This window comes from Euleptes europaea, chromosome 12, assembly GCF_029931775.1.
Source record: "Euleptes europaea isolate rEulEur1 chromosome 12, rEulEur1.hap1, whole genome shotgun sequence".
NCBI classification, from domain to species: Eukaryota; Metazoa; Chordata; class Lepidosauria; order Squamata; family Sphaerodactylidae; genus Euleptes; species Euleptes europaea.
Window position 1 is genome coordinate 3,187,327 of NC_079323.1, and position 24,421 is coordinate 3,211,747.

Genomic DNA, 24,421 nt, shown 5'->3' on the forward strand with positions numbered 1-24,421 from the left:
GCCAGGAGCCGCCGGCCAGCCGCTCCCAGCAGCCGCCGCGCGGCCGCCCACCGGAAGTGCGCCACCGCGGCCCCACGGGAAATGAAGTTCTTCTCCGAAGGGACTGAGCGGAGGGGAGGCGCCGTTCGTGGGGGACGCTAGCCGGAAGTACCCGTGGGGCACTATGGGAAATGGAGTTCGCGAGACGCGAAAAGCGCGACAGGCCACCGAGGCTTGAAAGAAAGACGGGGATCAAAATGTTTCTGTGAGGGAACGCAAGGTGCATTGTGGGAAATGGAGTCTTTACGCAGCTCGGAAGGAGAAAGTCTCTGGTCAGCCTTGTCCTAACTTAGAATTCTCTTTATCTCCGAGCGGACGACGGAGACCCTGATTACTAATGAGGGTAACCGGAAGTTGCCTCATCTCTTCCGCTTGGGAGACCGACGGGGGGGAGGGCTCGTTGTTGCCATCGCGATGGGAATTCCCTTTCCATAGGGCAGAGGTTCGCGCTGGAGTCTCGCAGAGCCTTCTGGGGGTTGTAGTTCGAAGACAAAAGAATGAGCCGGCCCGGTTATTTCGCCGCCGTTGCCGCCACGTTCCCAGAGGGCCTTGCGGGCCTGGCCGTTGCTAAGCAGCGGGAAGCGAACTCGGGCCTACTTTGGGCCGGGCCAGAGGATGAAGCAGAAGAAGCCCAAGGGCGGCCCGGCTCGGACCGGGCCTGGACGCAAACGGAAAGGTGAGCGGAGGGGCGGCGGGTTCAAATTGGGGCCCTTTCGCTGACCTTGGGCCAGCAGTTATTTTTTCTCAGCCTAGCCTACCTTGAAGGGTTGTTGTGAGCGGAGAGGAAATGTACATATGCCGCCCTAAGCTTGGAGAATAAGCTGAATAAAAGTATACTGGATAGGTCGACTGTGAAGGAAAGATGGTTTCCTAAGGGTGTTCCTCCAAGGGTTGCCAATAACCTGGAGGGGGGAAAGCGTCCTGGCCTTTTAAACAGAGGCTTTGAAGGGATGTTATGTAGGTCATACTATTTCTCTCCATGCTGTGAAAAACTTCACCTGTCCATGCATTCAAGTTCTGCTAAAAGAACGGTGCTTTTTATTCCTCCAGGCCTATTGGCAACCGAATTCGCTTCTTAACTTTTGGGATTGATACATAACATTGAGGACATGTCATTAAAAAACAAACAACCAGCCCAGAACTGACCTGGGTTGTCAGAAGCTCCTTGAAAAGATTTCTTCCCAATCGTGACGATGCTCGCATGGAGAAATCAGCATTGGTAACGAGACAGGAACCCCAGGTCTCTATTAAGTCCCGGAGAATGCATAGTCTTCAGCTTCGTTATTAGCTATAATTCAGCAGCCTCTCTTTCTAGTCTCACTTTGTAAATCAGCAACCAAATGCCCTGGAAGGTTAAAATGTTCCCCCGCTGGTTTCTGAACGTTGTGGTTTCTGATGTCAGACTTATGTCCATTCAATCTTTGTCGCAGGGACCGGACTGTTGGTCCAGTGTAGAGGGTGGAAGGGCATTGCTGGCATGAGATGGCATAAATCGCGTTAGAAGATGAGCAGGGGTATGAACCTGTGATAGTATGTCCTTAAAAAAAAAACCCTACAAGAACCGACCTGGGCTGTCAGAAGCTCCGTGAAAAGATTTCATCCTAGTCGTGACGACACTCGCCAGTATTCTTATGAGAGTCTCCGCTTCAAAAAAAGTGACATTTCTTCCAAAACAAAAAGCTTTGCAGACTTGCATCTACGTTAAACCTGGTAAATCTCAGTGGCCAGATTTTGTGCTTTTCTCCTTCCACTTAACCTGACCTGCACAAAAGATATTCGTGCTTGTGAAATTCCAGGCTCTGTCGTGTGGCACAAGCACATGCTTTTGTTTTGAGAGCCTGGTGCTGTCATAACTCGTCCACAATCATTGGGAAGAGACACTGTACGCAATCCTGTGCTAAAGAGTCACTGTTTATCCTAAAGATAATTTTTTGCTGTACAAAAGAGCAAGTGTCCCGTAAAGACTAACAAAGACTAACAAAATTTCTGGCAGGGTGGGAGCTTTCATGAGTCACAGCTCACGGATATCTGAAGAAGTGAGCTGTGACTCACAAAAGCTCACACCCTGCCAGAAATTTTGTTAGTCTTTAAGGCACTACTGGACTTTTGCTCTTTTCTACTGCTGCAGACAGACTAACACAGCTACCCATTATAAATTTTTGCTGAATAAGTCTCAAGTTAAGATCCATGGAGAGAGCAGGTATAAACTCTAAGGTTACATCCCATTGCTTTGGTAAAATAGAGCGATCTAGCGGCTTATTCCATTCATTCTTGAGACTTTGCATGTAATATTTATTGACATCAAATACGTATGAACAAATATTGTAGGTTTCATTTTCTGCATTTATAGAATTAGAGTTTCCAGGAGCAAAGAGGAATTTGAGACACGGGATAATGCCTCAGGGCCGTATTTAGATACCAACAGATGTTACCGTTGTAAATTGAACCATCAGAAAGCTAAGGTGTAACTATCTCACCAGAATACCTGTATCAGCTGTTAAATAAGAGCAACAACAAACTAACTAACTATGGCAGGCTATGATGCACTGTATTTTATTTTTTTAGGTGAGAGGAAACATTGAAAGCAGGCAGCATGGATCTGCCTGCATGCCGGCTCGAAAGGTCCGGGTTTTGGATCAGTCCGGATATGGGATGTCCGGATAAGGGATACTCTACCTGTAGTGCAAATTAACAAGTATGCCTGATGGTATGAACTAAGATCAGGGAAACCAAATCCTCCTTAATTGAATGGAAGTTGCATCCTCTTTAAAGAAATCCGAGGTGGTGGGGAACCCCACATAAATTTCGGAAACAAAGTATTAATTTTATGACTATATCTGCAGGGTATATAGAAAGGAATTGCATGTGAAATATAAATAATCCTAGGTATAATATTCAGCACTAATGTATGGAGAACCTTTGCGACTCTCCATTGCTTGGTTTTATCCAGTCCCAATACCTCCTCTCCTGTTTTTCCCAGGCCTTAGTGATGTCTCCCCCTCCACCAGTTTGCCCCCACTGGTCGAAGGCCAACTGCGCTGCTTTCTGAATCTGACCGTTAGTAAAATCTTATGGATGGTGACCAAACCTCCAGCTTCCGTTGTTGTGCGCGTGAGGTGGTGGGGAGAAACTTCGGACGGGACTGTCTTCATCCCCCGGGGCACTTCTCAGGTCGAACAGAAAACGTTTAAAACCACCACCCGCTACCCAATTCGGTGTGGCCCAAAACAGTTTGCTTCCTATCTGACAGGTATGTATTGAGCCCTTGAGTTATAAAAATGTGGCCTATTGGTTGTGGGATTTGGGGTGGGTCCATAGCTCTGGCAAGATTCCTGTCACTAGATCTGTCATGTCAGCTCCAACGCTTAGGAAGGAGCAGAGCAAAAAAATGTGAAATTATTCTGTCTTGTGGACATATATGCTCGTTTTTGTAGTTAACATGACGAGGTACCTTAATGGGACTTACTGCTTTGTGCAAAAGCAAGATTCGAATCCAGGCGCACCTTAAAGACCATAAGGATTTTCCAGTGTATGAGCTTCGGAGAGTCAAAGCTCCCTTCATCAGAGACTGTTTTGTGCAGAGCGCACGTTCTGTGTTGCTAGACAAAGACTTGTTGATTTGCTGGCCATGGGAAAGGGATGTTTAAGAGGCAGAAGCAAAGAACTAGCTTTTTATATAGATGGTAACTGAGATATTTGTCATTTTCTACACTTGTTTGGATAAACGCAATCCTTAAAATGTATATCAAGCCAGCCTCTCATTTAACCCTGCTTTGTTTTCTGCAGATATGGGTGCTCTTGTACTGGAAGTAATGACCAGAACAGACCACCTTCCCATTGGGCGTGTTCAGATCTGTGGGCTGTCACAGCTCTCTCCGAGTCATCCCATCAGTGGCTTTTTCACCATCGTGTCCCCGAAGTCTGAGAAGACAGGAGAGCTGCAGGTAGCTCCAACGGCTGTTTCCTGCTTTGTATCGTTATTATTTAGCTGAGAAAAAAACCTTTCAGTCATTCTCTTCCAGGTGTCGCTTGTTCTGGAACCCCTGTCCGAAACCTATGACAGCAACAGCTCTGTTCCGAACACAGACGTGAGCTTCAGTAACTGTTTGCCGGCCCAGGGAGCCAAAGAGGCAGCCGATTCCAGCCACTTCCTTGCCCCGTCTCAGCTGTACAGACCCCACAGTGGGAGCATTGTCGGAAGCGAGTCTATCAGCAGTAGCAGGGCCCCTACACCAAGGTGGAGTATTTTCCTTCCCTTGATCTCTTTTGAGCTTTAAATCACAGTCGGTTTGCACCATCCTCAGGTAGATCTGTGCAGCTCAGACATCCCGGATGGAGAATGTGTTTGTCCCACAATGTCTTTCACAAGGTTATTCTCAGCTGTCCTCAGCATGGTGTAGTGGTTAAGAGTGGTGGTTTGGAGCGGTGGACTGTGATCTGGAGAACCAGGTTTGATTCCCCACTCCGCCACATAAGTGGCGGAGGCTGATCTGGTGAACCGGGTTGGTTTCCCCACTCCTACACACACACACACACACACACACACACACACACACACACACAGTGCAGATGCATGTATCTCAGCTGCATTTATTTATTTTGCCGTCCCGTCCCAGCTGACTTATGGCGACCTTGTAGGGTTTTCAAGGAAAGAGACATTCAGAGGTGGTTTGCCATTGCCTGCCTCCACGTCATGACCCTGGAGAAAATGTCTTTTGGAGGGCGGACTATGGCATTATATCCTGCCGAGGTCCCTCCCCAAACCCTCCCCAGGATCCACCTCCAAATCTGGAATTTTCTATCCTGGTGTTGGCAAGCCTGTGTATTGCCAGGGCCATTTGCCATCCTCCAGGTTTGACCTGGAGCTCTCCCGGAATTATAACTGATTTCCAGACAACAGAGATCAGTTCCCCCGGAGAAAATGACTGCTTTGGAAGGTGGACTCTATAGCATTATACCCCACTGAGGTCCTTCCTCTCCCCAAATCCCACCTTCCCCAGGCTCCACCCCCAAATGTCCTGGAATTTCCCAACCCAGAATGACAATCTTCATCTTAAACTAGCATCCACAGATAAACCAGAAATGGTTAGTGGCATAAAGTTGTCTGGCAGATGTTCCTCGTTTGAAGAGAGCCCATTTATGCCACAGGTTTTTTGGTGCTGTCCTGAACTATGAACAGTTTGGCTTCAGCTATGCATATCATGAAAGAAGCCAATGGCCCTGTTCTTGTTCCTCTTTCCCTTCTCCCCCGGTCCCTATTTGATGTGCATGCACAGCATACCAGCAGCGCACACTGAGGGAATCTGCTTTAGGTTTTATGATCTGCTGCTTGTTGTGTTTTGAAACAGGGGGAAGGATCACTTGTACTTCCCAGAGAATGCCGAGCACCTCAGAGAAGGCTTCAGCTCTGATCACGAGGCCCGAGCCAGACAAGGCGGGGGAAACCTGAATCCTGCCCATGTTCTTTCTTTGCACAACCCGCCCTCAAAAGACCTCCTTTCAGGTACGCAGATTTGCAGGTGTGTGCATGCACCATCAAGTCGTTTCCCATTTATGGCAACCCTATGAATGAACAACCTCCAAAATGTCCTATCCCGAACAGCCTTGCTCGGGTCTTGCAAATTGAGGGCCGTGGCTTCCTTTATAGAGTCAGTCCATCTCTAGTTGGGTCTTCCTCTTCCTGCTGTCTTCCACTTTTCCTAGCATGGTTGTCTTTTCCAGTGACTCTTCTCAGGATGTGACCAAAGTACAATAGCCTCCGTTTAGTCAATTGAGCTTTTAGGGAGAGTTCAAGCTTGATTTGATATAGAACTTACTAATTTGTCTTTTGGCTGTCTACAGTATCCGTAACACTCTCCTCCAACACATTTCAAAGGAATCAGCTTTCTTCCTGTCAGCTTTCTTCACACCTGGTACATAGTAATGGGGAATGCTACAGTATGAATTACCTTCATCTTGGTCTCCAGCAACTCATCCTTTTCTAGCTCCTTCAAGGCTGCACTTTCCAGTCTCAGCTTCCTTCTAAAGTCGATTGCAAAAACCCACTAGCTATTTTGTTACAGATGCATGTGCTTGTTAGGTTCCTTCTCTAAATAATGGAAGAGCGACTTACCTCTAAGGGTGCTTTGGCTAACCCTCTGTGCATTTGTTTGTTTGCATTTGGAGATGTTCCAAGGTTTAATTCTTGCGCTTTTTCCCCAAGCCCTCTTGGATCAAGGGCATAAACTTCGGAACGCCATGGTTGCATCTGCTTTGAAATCCAGTCCTGACACTGGCATAGAATTGTATGAAGCTCATCCTTCCCTAAAGCAAGAAGATCCTAGAGCAGCAGGAAAGTGAGTTTGGGTGGGTAGATGGTTAATATTCATGACGTACATTTTGAGGTGGTCAGTTGTCCGAGAATTGTGAATGGAGTGAGGTCAGAGAATGTGTGGTTCCCAGAAAAGATGCTCTTAGGGTCAGGTGACCTTTCAGTATTTCTGTCCAATTCCCCCTTCTGCAGCCTCGCTTCCTGCTACGTTCCCATGCTATTCTCAGGAGGCTCTGGAGTAAGAATGGGGGGATATCCATTCCATGAGCACATTTTTATCCATTTTGCTTTGGGTTAACACTCTGACTTGGAACAAATCACAAATTTCAGGGCAGTTCTGCGGCCTGACAAATTGTGTGTGTAAAGTGCTGTCAAGTTGCAGCCAACTTATGGTAGCCCAGCAAGGGGCTTTCAAGGCAAGTGAGAAGCAGAGGTGGTTTGCCATTGTCTGCCACTGCAGAGTCTTATTTGGTGGTCTCCCTTTCAAGTAGCGATCCTGCTTAGCTTCCAAGATCTGACAAGATCGGGCTACACCCTGCCGCCTTCCCTCCCTCCTGGCAAACTAGCACACTGACATATTTTACTGGATCAACTTGATACAGAAATACGAAAGCTGAAAATGAATATTTTGCACCAAATAATAGTACAATGCAAGGGGTGCGTATGTACATACACATACAGAGAGAAGGAATTAAATCCTGGGTGTGTGTGTATACAAACACACATATATACACACACATGAAATGAAATGGAAACAGAGTGTGTTTTCCCAGTGGAGTCATGAGGTTGTTACAGCAGTCTGCAATCACCTTCTATTATAGAGAATTCTTGTTCAGGCAACCAATATCAATAGCCAGTTGCCTAGAGATGGGTGCAGGCTGCTGTGTGAATTTTGTTGGGGAATGCAGATGTAGCAAAATAAGCTGATTAGTGAATCCCTCTTATTGCACCAATCTGCTCTGATTCTTGACCCACTCTGTGAGCCCATCGTCTGAATTAAAAAAAAAACCCAGACCGAGAGTATATCTGTTTTTCGGCAATAGTCTCTTTCCCATTTAAATGCTAAGAAGTGAAGCTGTCATAATTGTGCTTGGTGATCTGATTCAGTTCTCCTTCTCTTGTTAATCATTTTTGGGATGTCTCACCCAGGAATCTGAAAAATCTGAATTCTGTTCTCTTATCTGCTGGCGAGGATACTCATCAGCCTCTACCTGACAACTTAGAATTTGATTTGCACGCTGAAAACAGAGCAATCCAGCTCCTGTTAGGCAGGTAAGCTGTGAAGTCTGTCCGCCTAGTGCAGGGGGTGCCCCATGTGGTGTCCATGCCCTCCCCAGATCTTCTGCATATAAAGCAGGAGCTTCTCCCAGTGGCCAGCCTGTGATCTAGTTGAAAGATAAAATTAGCTGCTCTTTCCTAACTCCCCCCCCCCACCTTGTCTTCCCATGCCTTCACCCTTCCTCCTCATTGTCAGTGCTGGCGCGAGCCAAACCCTTTAGTTTTCCTTTGGCTCACACAGTATGTTCCTCTGGTGCAAGGTGCTTTCCACTCACACGAGAGGTCATATCCCGCATGAGTGGAAATCACAGGAGATATGCATTCTGTCACTGGCCATGCTCATGGGCAAAGGAAAGAAAATAAGATCCTGTCCATTGTGTGTGCAAGAATCATAGAGTTGGAATGAGCCATATAGGCCATCTAGTCCAACCCCCTGCTTAATGCAAGATCAGCCTAGAGCATCCCTGACAAGTGCTTGTCTGGCCTCTGCTTAAAGACTGCCAGTGAGGGGAAGCGCACCACCTCCCTAGGTGGCTGATTCCACTGTTGAACAACTGTTACTGTAAAAAAATTTTTTCCTAATGTCCAGCCAGTTCCTTTCCGCCCGCAATTTAAACCCATTATTGCGAGTCCTCTTTTCTGCTGCCAACAGGAACAGCTCCCTGCACTCCTCTAAGTGACAGCCCTTCAAATACTTCAAGAGCAAAATCATGTCCCACCTCAACATTTATATACGAACACTGTGCACGTGTTACTTTTCCCTCTGCCTTTTCCTACAGCTCCGACATCCCCCCTATAGATCTTCTGGATTGCTCCCCTCCAGAATCAGTGTCCCTTGGGAGTGAGGTGTATGGCAGCGAGCTGAACGATCCCCACTATGACCAGAGTCTGCTAGAGAACTTGTTCTATACGGCTCGGGTAAGTCCCAGAGGTGTGGATGTCCTCAGGACGAATTTCTCGGGGTCAAGGTTCCAGCGTATCACAGCTTTCTTAGGGTCAAGCTTGCACGGCATCCCATCCCTATTTCAAAAACAAGTGGCTTGTTTTCAACCCTGGTAACAAACAGGGTCAGCAAAAGGGGCCGGTGGAAACGTCTTGGAGCTTGCAGCTTTGTGATAAGAACCACTTGGAACAACCTTTGATGCTTGATTGGAGAGGGAAGGTACACAGGAAAGAGAGAGAATCTTGCAAAGTTTATTCATTAAATTATTGACATTATTTATATCCTGTCCTTCTCCCCAGTGGGGACCCAAAGTGGCTTGTGTCGTTCTCCTCTCCTCCATTTTATCCTCTCCTCCATTTTATCCTCACAACAACCCTGTGAGGTAGGCTAGGCTGAGAGTGTGTAACTGGCCCAAGGTCGCTCAGTGAGCTTCCATGGCAGTGGGGTTTCGAACCTGGCTCTCCCAGATCCTAGTCTGACACTTTAACCACTAGGCTGTTGCATGTGTGTGCATGGAAACGTCTTGGAGCTTCCAACCTTGTGATAAAAACCGCTTGGAGCAGCATTTGACTCTCGATGGGGGACATGCAGGAGAGAGGGAGAGAATCTTGCAAAATTTAGAAGAAGGTTTTGTCTTGCATCTCTGTCCTGGTTTTGTTTGGACAGCTACGGCAGTGTGATGTCAGGTGTTCCATGCATTTTAAAATCCAGATAAATAAATACATTTTATTTGCAGCTAGTATGCCAGATAAAACAGGTAAAACAGAAAAATAAAATCCAGATAGCTACACATGAAGCTGCCTTATACGGAATCACACCATCCATCCATCAAGGTCATTCTTGTGTATTCAGATTGGCAGCAGTTCCCCAGGGTCTCAGGCAGAGGGCTTTCCCATCACCTACCACTCAGTCCTTTAAACTGGAGGTGCCAGGGATAAAACTTGGGACTGTCTATGTGCCAAGCAGATGATCTATCACTGAGCCAAGGTCCCTCCCCATTGGGGGGGGGGTGGCAGCAAAATAAAACAGGAATCCCAACAGAGTCTTAAACACGAACAACTTTGATTCCAGCATAAGCTTTCATGAGTTGAACCTCTTTCTTCTGCTGAATGTTATATGGAGTCTAACTTTCTCAACCTCCCTTCTTAGAAGTCCGATAGCAGCTTAAGCGACTTGCTCAGCGATGAGGAAGACCCCGTCTCTTGTGAAAAACGCAGCAAACGCCACAGGTCGCGGAACATGTTGGAGTCTGGTTCTGTGAGGCAGAAAGGGAAGGCCAGGGAGACAAAAACCAGGTGGGTATTTTGTACTGTAGGTTTCTGTAACACGACAACTTCCATTTCTTCAACCATCTGCAAGTTTTGACTCCTTTCCTGCAGTCCAAAGGCCTGCGTTTTTTCAGATTTTTCCCACGTGGCAAAGAGAATGGCTCTGCCAAAAAAATTTTTTTTGCCCTACCAACAGTTTACCTTTGTCCTAGAAACCCAAAGAAACAAAGAGGATGCCTTCTGGGATGATGCAAAGCTCTAGTGCATAGAAATGTACTTTGGGCATGAGAGTCCTATCATGCCAAATTCTTTGCAGCACCATTTTTATTTATTTTTAGGATGTTGCACACAGACAGCTTAGTTAGGAGCCTTACAAGAAGGAGCTGTCTGTTTTGGAGGCTACGTTTGGTCAACAATCATAGAAACAATCATTGGCTGTGTTCTTCAGCCATGACTGGAGCAAGGAACTCTTGCTAAGTGAGGCTGAGCATTGTGCGTGCGAGAGGCTCCGTGACATTTCTCCTTTTGGGATACATATTCTCCTTTCCAAGGGGCCACCTGTATGGAAGAATACATTAGCCCACCCTCACCTTGGATGGCCAGGCTAGCCCAATCTCGTCATCTCAGAAGCTAAGCAGGGTCAGCACTGGTTATTTCTTCAATGGGAGACCATTAAGGAAGTCCGTGGTTGCTATGCAGAGGCAGGCAATGGTGAACCACCTCTGTATCCCTTTGGCCCTGACCTGGATGGCCCAGACTAGCCTGGTCTCACCAGATCTTAGAACAGTGGTTCCCAAAGTGGGCAGTACCACCCCCTGGGGGAGGGTGGTATTACCTAGGGGGGCACTAAGAGGCAAGGGGGCTGCAGGGGATGCTAGAGGTGGGTCCCCTTCAACTGTCTTCTTCACTAATTTACAATAGATCAAGCTATGGCACCCTGCTGGCAAATTTGGTGGAAACTATCAAAAAAAATTCCCAGACTTTGAAGAGCTGGTTCCAGTTTGATTTTGAATAGATGTGCTATTAATTGTTACTGTTTTGAAATTTTATTGTTATTACCTTCTTTAGTGAGTGATACAAACCCCTATTTTGAACAGTGCTTTTTATAGGATAGAGTAGGGGGCGCTGGGGTTGAGTTTGTGGAACCAAGGGGGCGGTGGCCCGAAAAGCTTGGGAACCACTGTCTTAGAAGCTAAGCAGGGTCGGCCTTGGTTAGTACTTAGATGGGAGACTACCGAGGAGGTCCAGGGTCGCTACGCAGAGGCAGGCCATGGCAAACCACCTCTGAACGTCTGCTGCCTTGAAAACCCCAAGGGTTTGCCATAAGTCGGCCTCGATCTGATGGCGCTTTCCACCACCGCCACATTAGCCCTCCTTGTCTGCATTCTTCATCCCAGCAGTTCTCCTGCAAGGCCTTTTCCCCTTCATGAGCCGCCCGTGAAATCTGTGGGAGAAGAAACCCACGAGGTCAACTTGAGCCTGGACAGGCTGGCGATGCTGGGTCGGATCCATTTGGCCAGAGTGGTAATTGAGAGCTTGAAGGTCCCGCCGGAAACCAGCACTCAGAACACCCCAGGCAAGAAAAGCTCCGTGGGGAAACCCCCCAAGCCAGCTTCGGCTCAAAAAAGGTAAGAAATCTCATATCTAAAAGCGTGTGGCCTTCCAGGGTTTGGTGATGCTGCTGCTGATTGGCAGCTTGATCCATGGACGTGTGACTGTTAACGCTGATGATGTGAGTCTTTAAAGTACCACAAGACTCTGTTGTTTTTCTTGTAACAGACCAACTCCAGAACTACAGGCGGAGTATCCCTTATCCGGACTGCCTGGGATCAGAAGCGGTCTGCATTTCAGATCTTTCCGTATTTTGGAATATTTGCATATACATTAATGAGATATCTTGGGGATGGGATCCAAGTCTAAAAACAAAATTCATTTATGTTTTACATACACTTTATACACATAGCCTGAATGTAATTTTAACCAACATTTTAAATAATTTTGTGTGCGCTGAACCATCAGAAAGCAAACTGGCGTGCTGCTGAGGGCCTGTGAGTAATGCTGGCTCAAAAAACTCTTGTTTTCAGGTCAGTCCAGATATCGGATGTCTGGATAAGGGATACTCAGCCTGTACTCTGGAATTCCTTTTTCTGTGTATGTTTCATATTGAGGTCTTATTTGTTTAAGCTCCTAAGCATTTCGCCCCTGCTCTAATCAAGCTGATTACATTTTGCATTGTTGCTAGAGAAAGCCATTCTTGGGGAAAAAATCCTTCCATAAGTGCAATTATAAGGTAATGAAAGGCCTCTTAAGGCTCAGTAACTTTGCCCATTAATAAAACTGTCCACAGAAGGGTTTGGATCCCATAGAGGGACTCCCCTAACAGCAGTACTTCCTGCTGATGCAAGAATGTCAGCAAAAAGCCCCTTAGGCCACTGGAAAGTACTGCTGTTTAGGGGAACAGATCCCCAGGATCCAGCTCAGGACCTTGAGGAGTCGCTGTGGCTCAGGGGCAGAGCATCTGCCCCAGGTTCAATCCCCGGAATCTCCAGTTAAAGGGACGAGGCAAGTAGGTGATGTTAAAGACCTCTGCCTGAGACCCTGGAGAGCCATTGCCGGTCTGAGTAGACAATACTGACTTTGATGGACCGAGCATCTGGTTCAGTATAAGGCAGCTTCATGTGTTCACTCTGCCCTCTTTTTGTACTCTGCTCCTAGGACATTTTTTGTCGAGTATCACTTTCCAGTGAAAGCTACAAAGAATGGAACAGGGCAAGTTGCAGTAACAACAGAGATCATTCGGGTAGCTTCAAGTAAAATCTCGAATGAAGGTGAGATATGGGGTGACGTGGGGGGGTTGAATTTTGAAATGTTCTTCTCCTTTGTCCTTCCGCATTTTTCACTGTAATGAGTGTGGAAAGAGAAGAACATCATACTGAGTTTTTTAAAAAATAAATGTTCGAGAGGAACATCTTAAGAATGCCTAATGCTGAATTATAGGACTTTTAAATATAGGTGGAGGCATTTTTTGGCTAATTGATATCTGCCTCTGCAAGGGATCTTTCCACCCACTCTAGCTGCCTCCTAGAAATCCTGAGCAGTTCATATCCAGCTATTGCAACACTCGCAGAATTAGAAATCAGCATCATATGACTGTGGAGTTCAGATATTTGGAATAGAGCCAGTTACTTTCTTGCCCCACATTTGTGAAATTTTGTCGAGGTTTCGGTAGCCAGTGTGATGTAGTGGGTAAAATGGCAGACTAAGGGCCCTGAGTGACCCGGGTTCAAATCCCCACTTCTGCCATGGAAGCTCGCCGGATGACTTTGAGCCAGTCACAAACTCTTAGCCTAACCCTACCTCATAGGGTTGTTGTTGTGGGGAAATGGAGGAAGGGAGAATGATGATGAGTCCCAGCCGTTGGGAGAAAAGCAGGATATAAATAAATGAATGTATCGTCAAAATGCATCATCATTCAGATGGCATGAGAGTTGCCAGCATGTTCCTCAGGGCCAGCTTCACGCTATCTCGAAAGTAACACTTGATTTATTTCTGAATGTGCTATTAAGTAGGTATGTCTGGTTGAATTTATGCTTCTCGCTAGGCTGCAGGGGATTAAACCATGAATCCCAAAGATTCTGGGTCCCCTGGCATTCTGATTAAATTGACAAGAACCCTGTCCAGAAGCTTAATGTTGGCCGACACTGAACTGAGCTTCTGCGGCAGGTTTAAAAAATGAGTATTACCCAGCCTGAGTAATGCACATTAATTTCAGAGAAAGTGAGAATTGAACCCATGCTTAAATCTTTGCTACTGAAAGAGTGAGAAAATTACTTAACTTTTGCTGGATCATACTCTTTATTATTACTAACCAGGCCAGAATACGCTTGTTAGAATGACGTACAAGACAGACGTTTGCATATATATTTTTGTAATCCACCTTGAGTCTCATCACGAAAGGAGGGCTACAAATGAATGCAATAAAACCTGCATTCCATTCCTTATCATTGCAGTGGTGAAGTTGCAGCAGCGTTATGTGTTCCCTGTTCACTTCAGTGGGACGATGATAACCCACTGGTGGAACTCGGACCTGGTGTTTAATATCTACTTGAAAAAAGGTGCACAAAGAAAGGTAATTATTATTAATTTAGACTGACTGGTTGTCTGACAGAGCACCGTTGGGACACCTGGCACTCAACAAAGCACTGAAGCACAAAAAGAGAGGTCTCCACCTCAAGGAGGGATGGTAAAGACTAAAGGGGAGCCTCCACATCCAGAGGCAGTCTGCCCATGAATACCAGTGCAAGGAGACAGAATCAGAGGGAGACTTCGGCCTTTGTGCCCAGTTGTTGGCCCTGCAGAGGAACTGGCTGGCCCCTGTGTGAGACAGGTTGCTGGATTAGATGGACCCTCACTGGTCTGATCCAGCAGGGTTCTTCTTAGGTTCTTATCAGGGGGAAGCCTTGGCCTCTGTGCCCTGTCGTTGGACCTCCAGAGGAACTGGCTGGCCACTGTGTAAGGCGGGATGCTGGACTGGATAGACCCTCACTGGTCTGATCCAGCAGGGCTCTTCTGAGGTTCTTATCAGGGGAAGGCCTCGGCCTCTGTGCCCTGTTGTTGGCCCTCCAGAGGGACTGGCCGGCCACTGTGTGAGACGGGATGCTGAAGTAGACGGACCCTCACTGGTCTGATCCCACAGGACTCTTCTTATATTCTGTGAGAAAAGGCTTTTAGAGGCACATGTGAAAAGATGCAATTTCACGTGTTTCATTTCTGGTGGGGATGAGGAATTGGAGCAAGGGATTAAACTAAAAGCTTTCCAAAGGAGTGGGAGTTGGAAGGGCCAGAGGGGAAGTGAGGAAGGAGGGAGAGGTAGTGTCAATTAGGTGATCTGGGGTAGAGTCCTAGACATAAGAACTAACCCCCTTTGTCCCCAAAGTTTGAGGGATCACAGCAGTGAAAATTCAGAACAAGCTTTGACTTTCCCAATGCATCTACATTTGAGATGGGACGGTGGCTAAGAGCCCTATGCCTGACCCACTGCCATGAGCCTTCCTAACCTCCCTGGCTAACTGCTCTCTTCCTGGCTCATTAGCTCCTCCTCCAGGTCCGTGTCTCCTCCCTCCTTTCCCTCCACTGCACTCCCCTCCTCTTTCTTCAGGAATCACCTACTCGGGTTCAGTCACCTTAGCCTCCCTGCTTGGTTACATCTATCCCCAGACTTTGGCATACCCCACAAAGCTGGGCCTACGTAAGGTTTTTATCCCAGACCAACTGGCTATTTCATTTCCCTGAACGAAACTGTGCCGTGAACAGTTTGGCAGCTTCATTCCCTGAGCAGTTGGAATGTTTGTAAACATTCTGTCCCCGCTCAGCCGCTCAGAGTCTGAGGCTTCGCTCTCCCCTCTCCCCACAATCCCCTTGTTTTCAGCCATTGCTGATTGGCTCTGCAGCTTTTCCTCTGCGAGACGTAATTCAGTCCGAGCAGCTAACCATCAGTTGTGAGTTGCCTGTGGAAGAAGAAGGTGGCTTTGCTCAGCTGGGACCTTTAAAGGTACATAAACTGCTTTATTCTGTTCTGAATTAAAATTAAAAGTTTTTCTTTTTGGAATGCTTGGCCATTACACTGTTTCCTTTTTAAACTTGTCCTTGTGACCTTATGCTTACATCTGTCTAGGGCTTTTTCAAGGTATGTGGCTGGCCCAAACAAGGAACATACTGTGCCTTCTCCCATGCTACAATGGTAGAGCATCTGCTTTGCATGCAGAAGGTCCCAGGTTCAAACTCTGGCATCTACAGTTATCAGGATCAGGGAGTAGGTGATGTGAAACACCTCTGCCTGAGACCCTGGAGAGCCATGGAGAGGGGCTGTGGCTCAGTGGAAGAGCATCTTCTTGGCATGCAGTAAGGTCCCAGGTTCAATCCCTGGCGTTGCCAGTTAAAAGGATCAGAAGAAGAAGAAGAGTTGGTTTTATATGCTGACTTTCTCTGCCTCTTAAGGGAGAATCAAACCAGCTTACAATCACCTTCCCTTCCCCTCCCCACAACAGACACCCTGTGAGGTAGGTGAGGCTGAGAGAGCTGTGACTAGCCCAAAGTCACCCAGCTGGTTCAGCGGGTTCATAAGGGAGCAGGCGTTTCTTTGGGTATATTGGTCCCAAACCATTTATGGCTTTAAAGGTCAACACCAGCACCTTGGATTGTGTCCGGAAACAAATTGGGGGTCAGTGCAGGTGGAACAAGACTGGCATGGTATGGTCCCTGCAACCCACTCTAGGAGGGACCATTTAATTCACTTATAGACCACACTTTGACCACTAAGGTCTTCCCTGGAATCTCAGGTTTCCCCAGAATGCAGTTTAAGAGGCACTGTTAAGAGCAAACATGTCCTCTTCCGAGAAGGCAGGCAGCCTGATATTTCTTCCTTTCTGGTGCAGGTATCGTTGGAGCTTGCTGTCGACAACAAAGACTTCTCCAGCGCCAATACCAGGCCAGCCAACGTGGCTTCACAAGCCCCAGTTTACTCTGTGAGAAGCCCCACGGTGAAGTTGCAAAACCCCTCTGGGGACGTCACGCCTGTCAAAAGCCCTCAGCCCTCGAAGCCCAACAGCTGCCAGATCCACACCAAGATCCACGAGGCTTGGCCCACCGCTTCTGAAAAACTCAGCAGGGGTGTGAATCAGGAGCCGGCGCCAACCTCCATGTCCCGTAGCCTGTTGACCCAGATGACCACGTCGGAGGAGGACGGTTTGCTGCTGCACGTCCTGCTGATGGTGCCGGAAGGGAATGACTTTGTTCCCAGGGATGCCGGACTCCATGGCTCTTGTAACGTGTATTTGAACTGCAAACTCTTCAGCACAGAAGAAGCAACAAGATCGGCCGTCGTGTGGGGCACAAGGCAGCCCACCTTCGGCTTTTCTCAGGTAAGCAAGCCACGGCTCTCTTTCCTGATGCTGTCCAGCCCTGTGACTACCAGCATGGTGTAGTGGTTAAGAGTGGTGGTTTGGAGCGGTGGACTCTGATCTGGAGAACCGGGTTTGATTCCCCACTCCTCCATATGAGTGGCGGTTGCTAATCTGGTGAACTGGATTTGTTTCCCCACTCCTACATACGAAGCCAGCTGGCTGACCTTGGGCTAGTCACAGTTCTATTAAGAGCTCTCTCAGCCCCACCTACCTCACAGGGTATCTGTTGTGGGGAGGGGAAAGGGATTGTAAGCCGGTTTGATTCTTCCTTAAGTGGTAGAGAAAGTCGGCATATGAAAACCAACTCTTCTTCTTCTACATGGAGCCAGAACTGGAATATACATTAGAAGAAGAAGAACTGGTTTTCATATGCTGATTTTCTCTACCTTTTGTTATTGATTGATTTATTTAGACTTGCTGAGGTCCCTCCCCTTCCCAAACCCCGCCCTCTCCAGGCTCCACTCCCAAAATCTCCAGGTATTTTCCAACCCAGAGCTGGCAACCCTAGGTACAACTCTACTTATAAATACATATGGGAAAGAGAAAAATGGCCAGGAATCAATTTTAGCAGGAAACGGTCTCAATTCAGTATTGGAATAAGTGCAATTTGTTGGATGGAGTAAAAGAAGGAGAACTAGAGTACATTGAAAAACCCAGTAATGGTCTACAGAGGACGAAATAGTCAATATTTTAAATATTATGGTGGTTAGCAGTTTGTAGTTTGCACTTAAAACCAAAACACAAATGTACTCACTAAATTTGAGTTCAGTAGCACCTTAGAGACTAACAAGATTTTCAGGGTATGAACTTTCAAGAGTCAAAGTTCCCTTCATCAGATCTGACAATGGGAGCTCCTTTGTTATGGGTCACCTGTATTCATCTCTGCTCAGAATCACCCCACGCAAACCCCAAACAGGGCATAGAGCATGAATGGTGGGGTCCGTCCATCTTATTGGCCTCCAGTTCACCCAGGGGCGAGATATGCTATCCTCGATTTGGTTTGAAATAAAGGCTAAACAAAAGGCCTTTATTTAGTGATCCATAAATTGAGCAGGTTCCCTAACAGGATCGCATACCCTTCCCCCTTCAGATTCCCCTGATAAGCTACCCTGAAAGTTGGGAGGCTCTTGGGAACTGACGGAGACGTAGCAAAGGTTGCCACTCACAGGGGAAATAACCTTCCTTTCCTCTTACGTGCGCTTTTCTGTGAACTCATGCAAGACTTGGGGGGGGGGGGTCTGCCAGGTTCCTCCTCCTTGCTGCAGCATCTCAGTCTATCCTGCATCCTACTCAATTCCTGAGGGGTCCCCCAACTCTTGGGAGCTGACTTTTGGGGGTGCGGATGCAGGAGGACCGGGGTGGGGTGGGGACGTTCGTTTTGTGAATTCATTCCACTAATGGTTCATCAAATCCAACCCTCCATCGACAGACTGCCTTGCTTATTAACGATCCAGCTGCCTCTCTAGGTCACACCGATTTCCCTGACCTCGAAGCACCTGGAGAGACTGAAGAACAACATCATGGTCCTAGAGGCCTGGAATAAGAGGCCCAGCCCAGGAGGAGACCAGCTGCTGGGGCTGGTGAAGCTCCCGTTGCATCAGTTCTACATGTCATTCAAGTAAGAAGCCTCCTCTTAAATCCTCTGTTTTTCACCAAGCTGCAGCTGGTATGAAGAGAATAATCTTCTTTAAACAATTACGGAGTGTAGATCGTTCTTCTGAAGTAAAATGTTTTAGTTATTTCTTTCTTTATTTATTTTTGGATTTATAACCTGCTTTATCCCAGCCAAAGCTGGGCTCAGAGTAGCTCACATCATAAAACATGATATCACAATACAATTCACATTATATCAATATGCAGTAGATATAATTTAACAGTTAAAAACCACAGTTCTAAAAACTAACTCTAAATTCTGATGGTGCCCGTACATTGAGACAAAGGGTCAACAGATAGCTCATGTCTGAATGCCTGTTCAATTCATGGGACAGTTAAATAAAAAGTTATCCAAAGAAAATTCTCATCAAAATGAAATTGCAAAAGAGATTTACAGAAATTCTTTGCCAAAAAGCAAATTTTCTTAGCCTTCTTGGGCTCTCTCACCCACCATCCTCAGCTACAGTCATGACAATTTCTGAAACCTTTGCCTACAAATTTGGCCTCTGATTAACCCTCAAGCTGCACTGCACAGCTCCTGTTACATAAGAAACTGTTTTTTCAATACATTACTAATAAGAAAGCCAGCATGGTATAGTGGTTGAGAGCGGTGGACTCTAATCTGGAGAACCAGGTTTGATTCCCCACTCTACACATGAAGCCAGCAGGGTGACCTTGGGTTGGTCACAGCTCTCTTAGAGCTCTGTCAGCCCCACCTACCTCACAGGGTGTCTGTTGTGGGGAGAGGAAGGTGATTGTAAGCCGGTTTGAGTCTCCTTAAAGGTAGAGAAAGTCGGCATATAAAAACCAGCTCTTCTAATTCAAGTATTCCCCTGCACTTGACACTACAACTCTAAGCAAAGGGACTCCATTGATTTCAGTCGCTTACACTGGAGTGCCTTCTGCAGAGGTTTGCAACTGTTAATCACAGTTTCCTTTCCCTGAGCTTGGGACTGCAATTCTCCAGTCGACCTCACAACAACCCCCTGAAGTACAAGAAGAGGCGGTAACACTCATAAAGCCATCCAGTTGCTGTTCAACGTGCCTGGGTGTTTGAGCAGGGGTTCCCCATGCCTGTATGCCACTGAAGCCCGTCAGAGTGCTTGTTGCCCCTCTGAAATGGTTGGAGCAGCTGACGGCCCAGGGTAATGCTGATTGCCACTTTGGGGTCAGGAAGCACTTTTCCTCCCAGCCAGATTGGCCAGGGATCCTGGAGGGTTTTTGTTGCCATCTTGTGGGCATGGAGTAGGGGTCACTTGGGGTTTCCTGCATTGTGCAAGCAGTTGGACTAGATGACCCTTGTGGTCCCTTCCAGCTCTATGATTCTATGACCCCATCACGTTACCCTGTCTCTGTCTGTCTTCCCCTCCAGAGACCCCAAGATCTCTGCCCTACTTCTGCAGGCTCAGTATCCAGTGGTTGCTGTGGACGGCTCTTTGCCCGTGATCGACGTCTTCACTGGCAACAAGAACGGAAGCCTGAGGGTCCTTCTGGCCATGGGTTCGGCCAATCAGATTGTGGCCCTGCAGAGGCTAAAGAATGATGAAGGGGCCCTGCCTCCCAGTATGCAGCGCTCTGCTCATGCTCTGGATCCCCCAGCAACGCCTCTTCCAAAGGTATTCTCAGATAACTGTTAATTGGCTTATTCTCTCCCTCCCTCTTCTTGATGGATTCAGGCTCAATGACGGTCATTCACACTTTTCATGCCCCAAAGGCTAGGCAGTACCGATGAATCGCCTTGGTTATGGATGCTTGTGAAGAAATAGCTTCCTTTTGTTTTGTCTTAAACTTGCTGCCTAATGTCAGGAAGACGGTGCATTCTTTGTGCACAGTCCTCTGACTGTCTGACTTACAGATGCAAGATGTCCTCTTGAAAGATAGCAGAAGCCATGGTATATAAATTTAGTTAGTTTATTCAGAGGAATTCATCTTGGAGAATCAAGTTGAGAAGAGTCTTGACTGTTTCTTACAGAATTACACACCCCATGAAATTGTACAAGGCAACATTGAATTATATATTAGCATTGGACTGCCTTAAGGGACCGCCTTTTCCCAGTGTGCTAGTGTGGTGTAGTGGTTAAGAGTGGTGGACTCTAATCTGGTGAACGGGGTTGGTTTCTCCACTCCTTTTCATGAAGTCTGCTGGGTGACCTTGGGCTAGTCACAGCTCTCTTTGAACTCTCTCAGCCCCACCTACCTCACAAGGTGTCTGTTGTGGGGAGAGGAAGGGAAGGAGATTCTAAGCCAGTTTGATTCTTCTTAAAAGGTAGAGAAAGTTGGCATATAAAAACCAACTGTTCTTCTTCTTCTATGAACCTACTCATCCACTCCGGTCATTTTCAGAGGATCTGCTTCGGGTGCCCCTACCATCAGAGGCTAGACGGGGGGTAGCCCAAGAAAGGGTCTTGGAATTCCCTCCCCAGGGAGATTCCTCTCTCTATCGTTGTCTTCCATCAGTGGGTGAAGAGGTTTTTAAATTTTGTCGTACCCCCCCACCCAATAACTGTTATGGGCCCTTCTCCCTGGTTTTAGTGTTACATGTGTTTGCACTTTTATGTGTATTTATGTTCTTATTGAATTATTGTGTGTGTGTGTGTGTATATATATATATATATATTAACATTGAAAAGTTTTGATGTTTGACACCTTGAGTGGGAAAGAAATTGACATGGAGGGGAGATTCTTGCCGCCCTCTTGCACGGGGATTCCATTTTGTCTCGAGCAGCTGTCCACGAGAGGAGAAGAACTCATGGAGCACGTCTTCGAAGTCCACATTGACAGCGTGAAAGGGCTCACTCCCCTCCAGTCCACCGTCTGGGGAGAGGCCGACTGTTATGTCCAGTATCATTTCCCAGTTCAGGAGTCGGAGGCCAGCGTGCTCCGGGGGACAGAAGTGTGCGAGAGCGGTAGGTTTGGTTTGCATACAGTCCTTCTGCCGATCGATACGTTCTGTTGGTTCCCAAATATTCCTCTCCAGTTTCTTGGCTACACTTTCTGTTACGAGGGGCTAATAATGTGAGTTTCTAAACCAGGCAGGCTTGTATTTTAATATTTATTTATTTTTAAGTAGTTTCAGAGGGTAGCCGTGTTGGGCTGCAGTAGAACAACTGGATTTGAGTCCAGTAGCACATTAGAGACCAGCAGGTTCTAACAGAGGACATGATAATTAAATTTGCAGATGACACCAAGTTGGGAGGGGTAGTTAATACCCCAGAGGACAGGGTCAGAGTTCAGAATGGCCTTGATAGACTGGAGAGCTGGGCCATAAACAATAAAATAGATTTCAATAGGGAGAAGTGTAAGGTACTTCACCTAGGCAGAAACAACTTAAGGCACAGGTACAGGATGGGGGATAGTTGGCTTGACAACAGTACATGTTTTTTTTTTAATTGAATTTTTAACAAAACATACAGTATTAAAAAAAAGAAATGAAAAAAAAGTATATATGTATATAGATTGAAAAGAAAAAAAAGTGTAAAAGGGTATTCATACAACATATTCAGTACCATTCAGTTTTCAATACAAACATCAATCTAAATATTCAGAGATACCCTTTTCCCCCCCAACCACCAATAAAAAAAAAAAAAAAGTGACCCATCACCAAGACTTCCGTAGAGGTGTCTGGTAGTTTTAATCATTAGTTATCCCAAATTTAGTTTTGCTTAAGTTCTATTTTTACTATATCTCACTAAGTATAGTAAAATCCATTTTTGCCAGTTTAACCCAATATGAGATGGCCTTAGACCATGTTTGTTTAAATTCTTCCATGTCATTTCCATGCAGAGATTCCGTTAGTCTGGCCATTCTCATATATAACCATAATTTTTCTCTCCAGTCTATAATTGAGGGTTTATTTATTTGTTTCCAAACCTTAGCTATCACAATTCTCGCAGCAGCAAAACTATATTGGCAGATAATCCTATCCCGATCATGAATATTATTTGTAGGTATTCCCAGCAAACAAAATAATGGTTTCCTTTTCACTTTACCATTAATCAAGTTATTTGTTTCTTTCACTATTTTTTTCCAAATTTTTTTAATTTTCTTACACGTCCACCAGGCATGCATATAAGTTCCTCTTTCTTTTCCACATTTCCAGCACAATCCCTTGTCCTGTCTATTCATTTTAGATATTCCAAGACACTGAAAGACTGGACAATTCTACCAACTATTTTGTCAGATTGCACAGAGAAGCCATTGAAATTCATAAACATCAGCACAACTTTAACAGAAAAGAGGAGAGTTTAAGAATGAATAAGGCTTGGCTTCCTGTTCTGAAAACCTCCAGACTAACAAAGGCAACAGTCAACAATAGCCATGCAGATTAGCCTTGGATTACACACATTAACAGATCACTTCAGGATACAATGGTTCCATATTAACATACCATACCCTCATTAGCACATTATCTTGATACTTACAGGACAATGATTAGCACATTACTTTTGCAGGACAGTACTCAGCTCAAACCCAACCCCTTTCTGACTATATATTACTCTTCCTACACACTTGACACTGTCCTTCAGTGTTAATCCTCTGAAGATGCCTGCCACAGTTGCTGGCAAAACGTCAGGAAAGAAAATTCCAAGACCATGGTTACACAGCCCGGATAACCTACAAGAACCAATGAACTCTGACCGTGAAAGCCTTCGACAATATTTCAAATCTAGTTGTTTTTAAAAATGTATAGCCTGCCTTTTTGTTAAAAAGTATCCAAGAGGCCTAGCTGAAATAGTTGAATAAAATTCAATAATCAAATGTTGAGAATATCAGCTAAAACCGAATGAAACAGCAGTATGCTAAAGGTTTTCTACTACTCCATCTCCAAATGCTCCTCCCAAAAACACTGTTTTAGCTTTCTGCTGGGAGAAGAGGAGGACATACAGTTTTTTTGTACTTTGAATTTCTGATCTACATGCAAGATTTTCTGGATTTCTGTATGTAGTTTGTGGGTTTGTGATAAAATACGGTACACAGTGAGAACACAGATACAAGGTTAAAATAGGTTAGAAATAAATCCAACTGCTGAGAGCAGTATGAGAGCGTCCTATCTCGGTGCCATCTTGAATTACGGTACACAGTGAATAGTTGTATTTTTGCAGTTACAGGGTGTTCTTTGGCATTTTTGTTTGGGGTGAGAGATATGTTCATCTAGAACAGGATGGCCGTGGCTTGTTCATAAGGCCTCGTTCTCGCCAGTGACAACGTTGGTTGATTCCTCTTCTCACTGGAAGGGGTGTCTGAATGAAGGTGGAGTCAAGTCTGTGGCACTTACTCCTGGGTGGTTTGTTCGCAGTCATGAAACCACCAATGAGTCACCCTCATAGTTGTTGTCGGCAAAGATTTTTTCCCCCAAGTACTGCTGAACTGAACCTTGACTCGTTTTGACACTTTGTCCCCCACCCCCTTAGCGGGTGTGCGTCCCTTGAGCCAGCTAGCCCCCTTTGCTCTTTCTACACCCCCTTCCTGACCTCGAATTACACGGCTTCCCTTTCGCAGGTCTCAGGCTAAAGCCGTTCCGCTCAGCGACTACCCTCTGCGTCCCTGACCCCGTCTTCAACGACGAGCGTCATCACTTGTTGCTGGTCCCTGCAGACGTGCCTGTCCAGAGGCTGCTGCTCAACGCTTTCTCCTCACAAGGGCTAGCTGGAGGAGGGGGGATCCAGTTTGAAATCTGGTGCAGGTATGTACTACTGAGCTTCCATCCTCTTGGCAGCACGAGCTTGCTTTGTGTATGGCATTAGAACATAAGAGCCCGGCTGGATGAGGCGGTGGCCCATCCAGTTCAACATCCTGTCTTGCACAACTGCCAGCCAGTTCCTCTGGAGGTCCAACAACAGGGCACAGAGGCCAAGGCCTTCCCCTGATATCACCTCCTGGCACTGGCATTCAGAGGTCGAACGCCTCTGAACGTGGAGGTTCCCTTTAGTCACCATGCCTCATAGCCACTGATAGACCTCTCCTCCAT

At 46.4% G+C, this 24,421-nt stretch overlaps 1 protein-coding gene across 1 annotated transcript in view; it reads left to right on the top strand.

Moving 5' to 3' along the window:
• Nucleotides 1-654: 654 nt before the first annotated feature.
• Nucleotides 655-24,421, top strand: part of C2CD3 (C2 domain containing 3 centriole elongation regulator) — a 61,754-nt gene continuing 37,987 nt past the window's right edge. Inside the window, exons 1-18 of the mRNA XM_056858827.1 lie at nucleotides 655-715; nucleotides 3,020-3,289; nucleotides 3,826-3,983; nucleotides 4,062-4,276; nucleotides 5,388-5,542; nucleotides 6,242-6,374; nucleotides 7,499-7,621; nucleotides 8,407-8,545; nucleotides 9,720-9,865; nucleotides 11,236-11,466; nucleotides 12,554-12,666; nucleotides 13,849-13,967; nucleotides 15,267-15,389; nucleotides 16,273-16,758; nucleotides 18,267-18,418; nucleotides 19,826-20,069; nucleotides 21,176-21,359; nucleotides 23,953-24,136. Of these exons, the coding sequence (XP_056714805.1) occupies nucleotides 655-715; nucleotides 3,020-3,289; nucleotides 3,826-3,983; nucleotides 4,062-4,276; nucleotides 5,388-5,542; nucleotides 6,242-6,374; nucleotides 7,499-7,621; nucleotides 8,407-8,545; nucleotides 9,720-9,865; nucleotides 11,236-11,466; nucleotides 12,554-12,666; nucleotides 13,849-13,967; nucleotides 15,267-15,389; nucleotides 16,273-16,758; nucleotides 18,267-18,418; nucleotides 19,826-20,069; nucleotides 21,176-21,359; nucleotides 23,953-24,136 (3,236 nt within the window). The remainder of the gene's footprint in view (nucleotides 716-3,019; nucleotides 3,290-3,825; nucleotides 3,984-4,061; nucleotides 4,277-5,387; nucleotides 5,543-6,241; nucleotides 6,375-7,498; nucleotides 7,622-8,406; nucleotides 8,546-9,719; nucleotides 9,866-11,235; nucleotides 11,467-12,553; nucleotides 12,667-13,848; nucleotides 13,968-15,266; nucleotides 15,390-16,272; nucleotides 16,759-18,266; nucleotides 18,419-19,825; nucleotides 20,070-21,175; nucleotides 21,360-23,952; nucleotides 24,137-24,421) is intronic.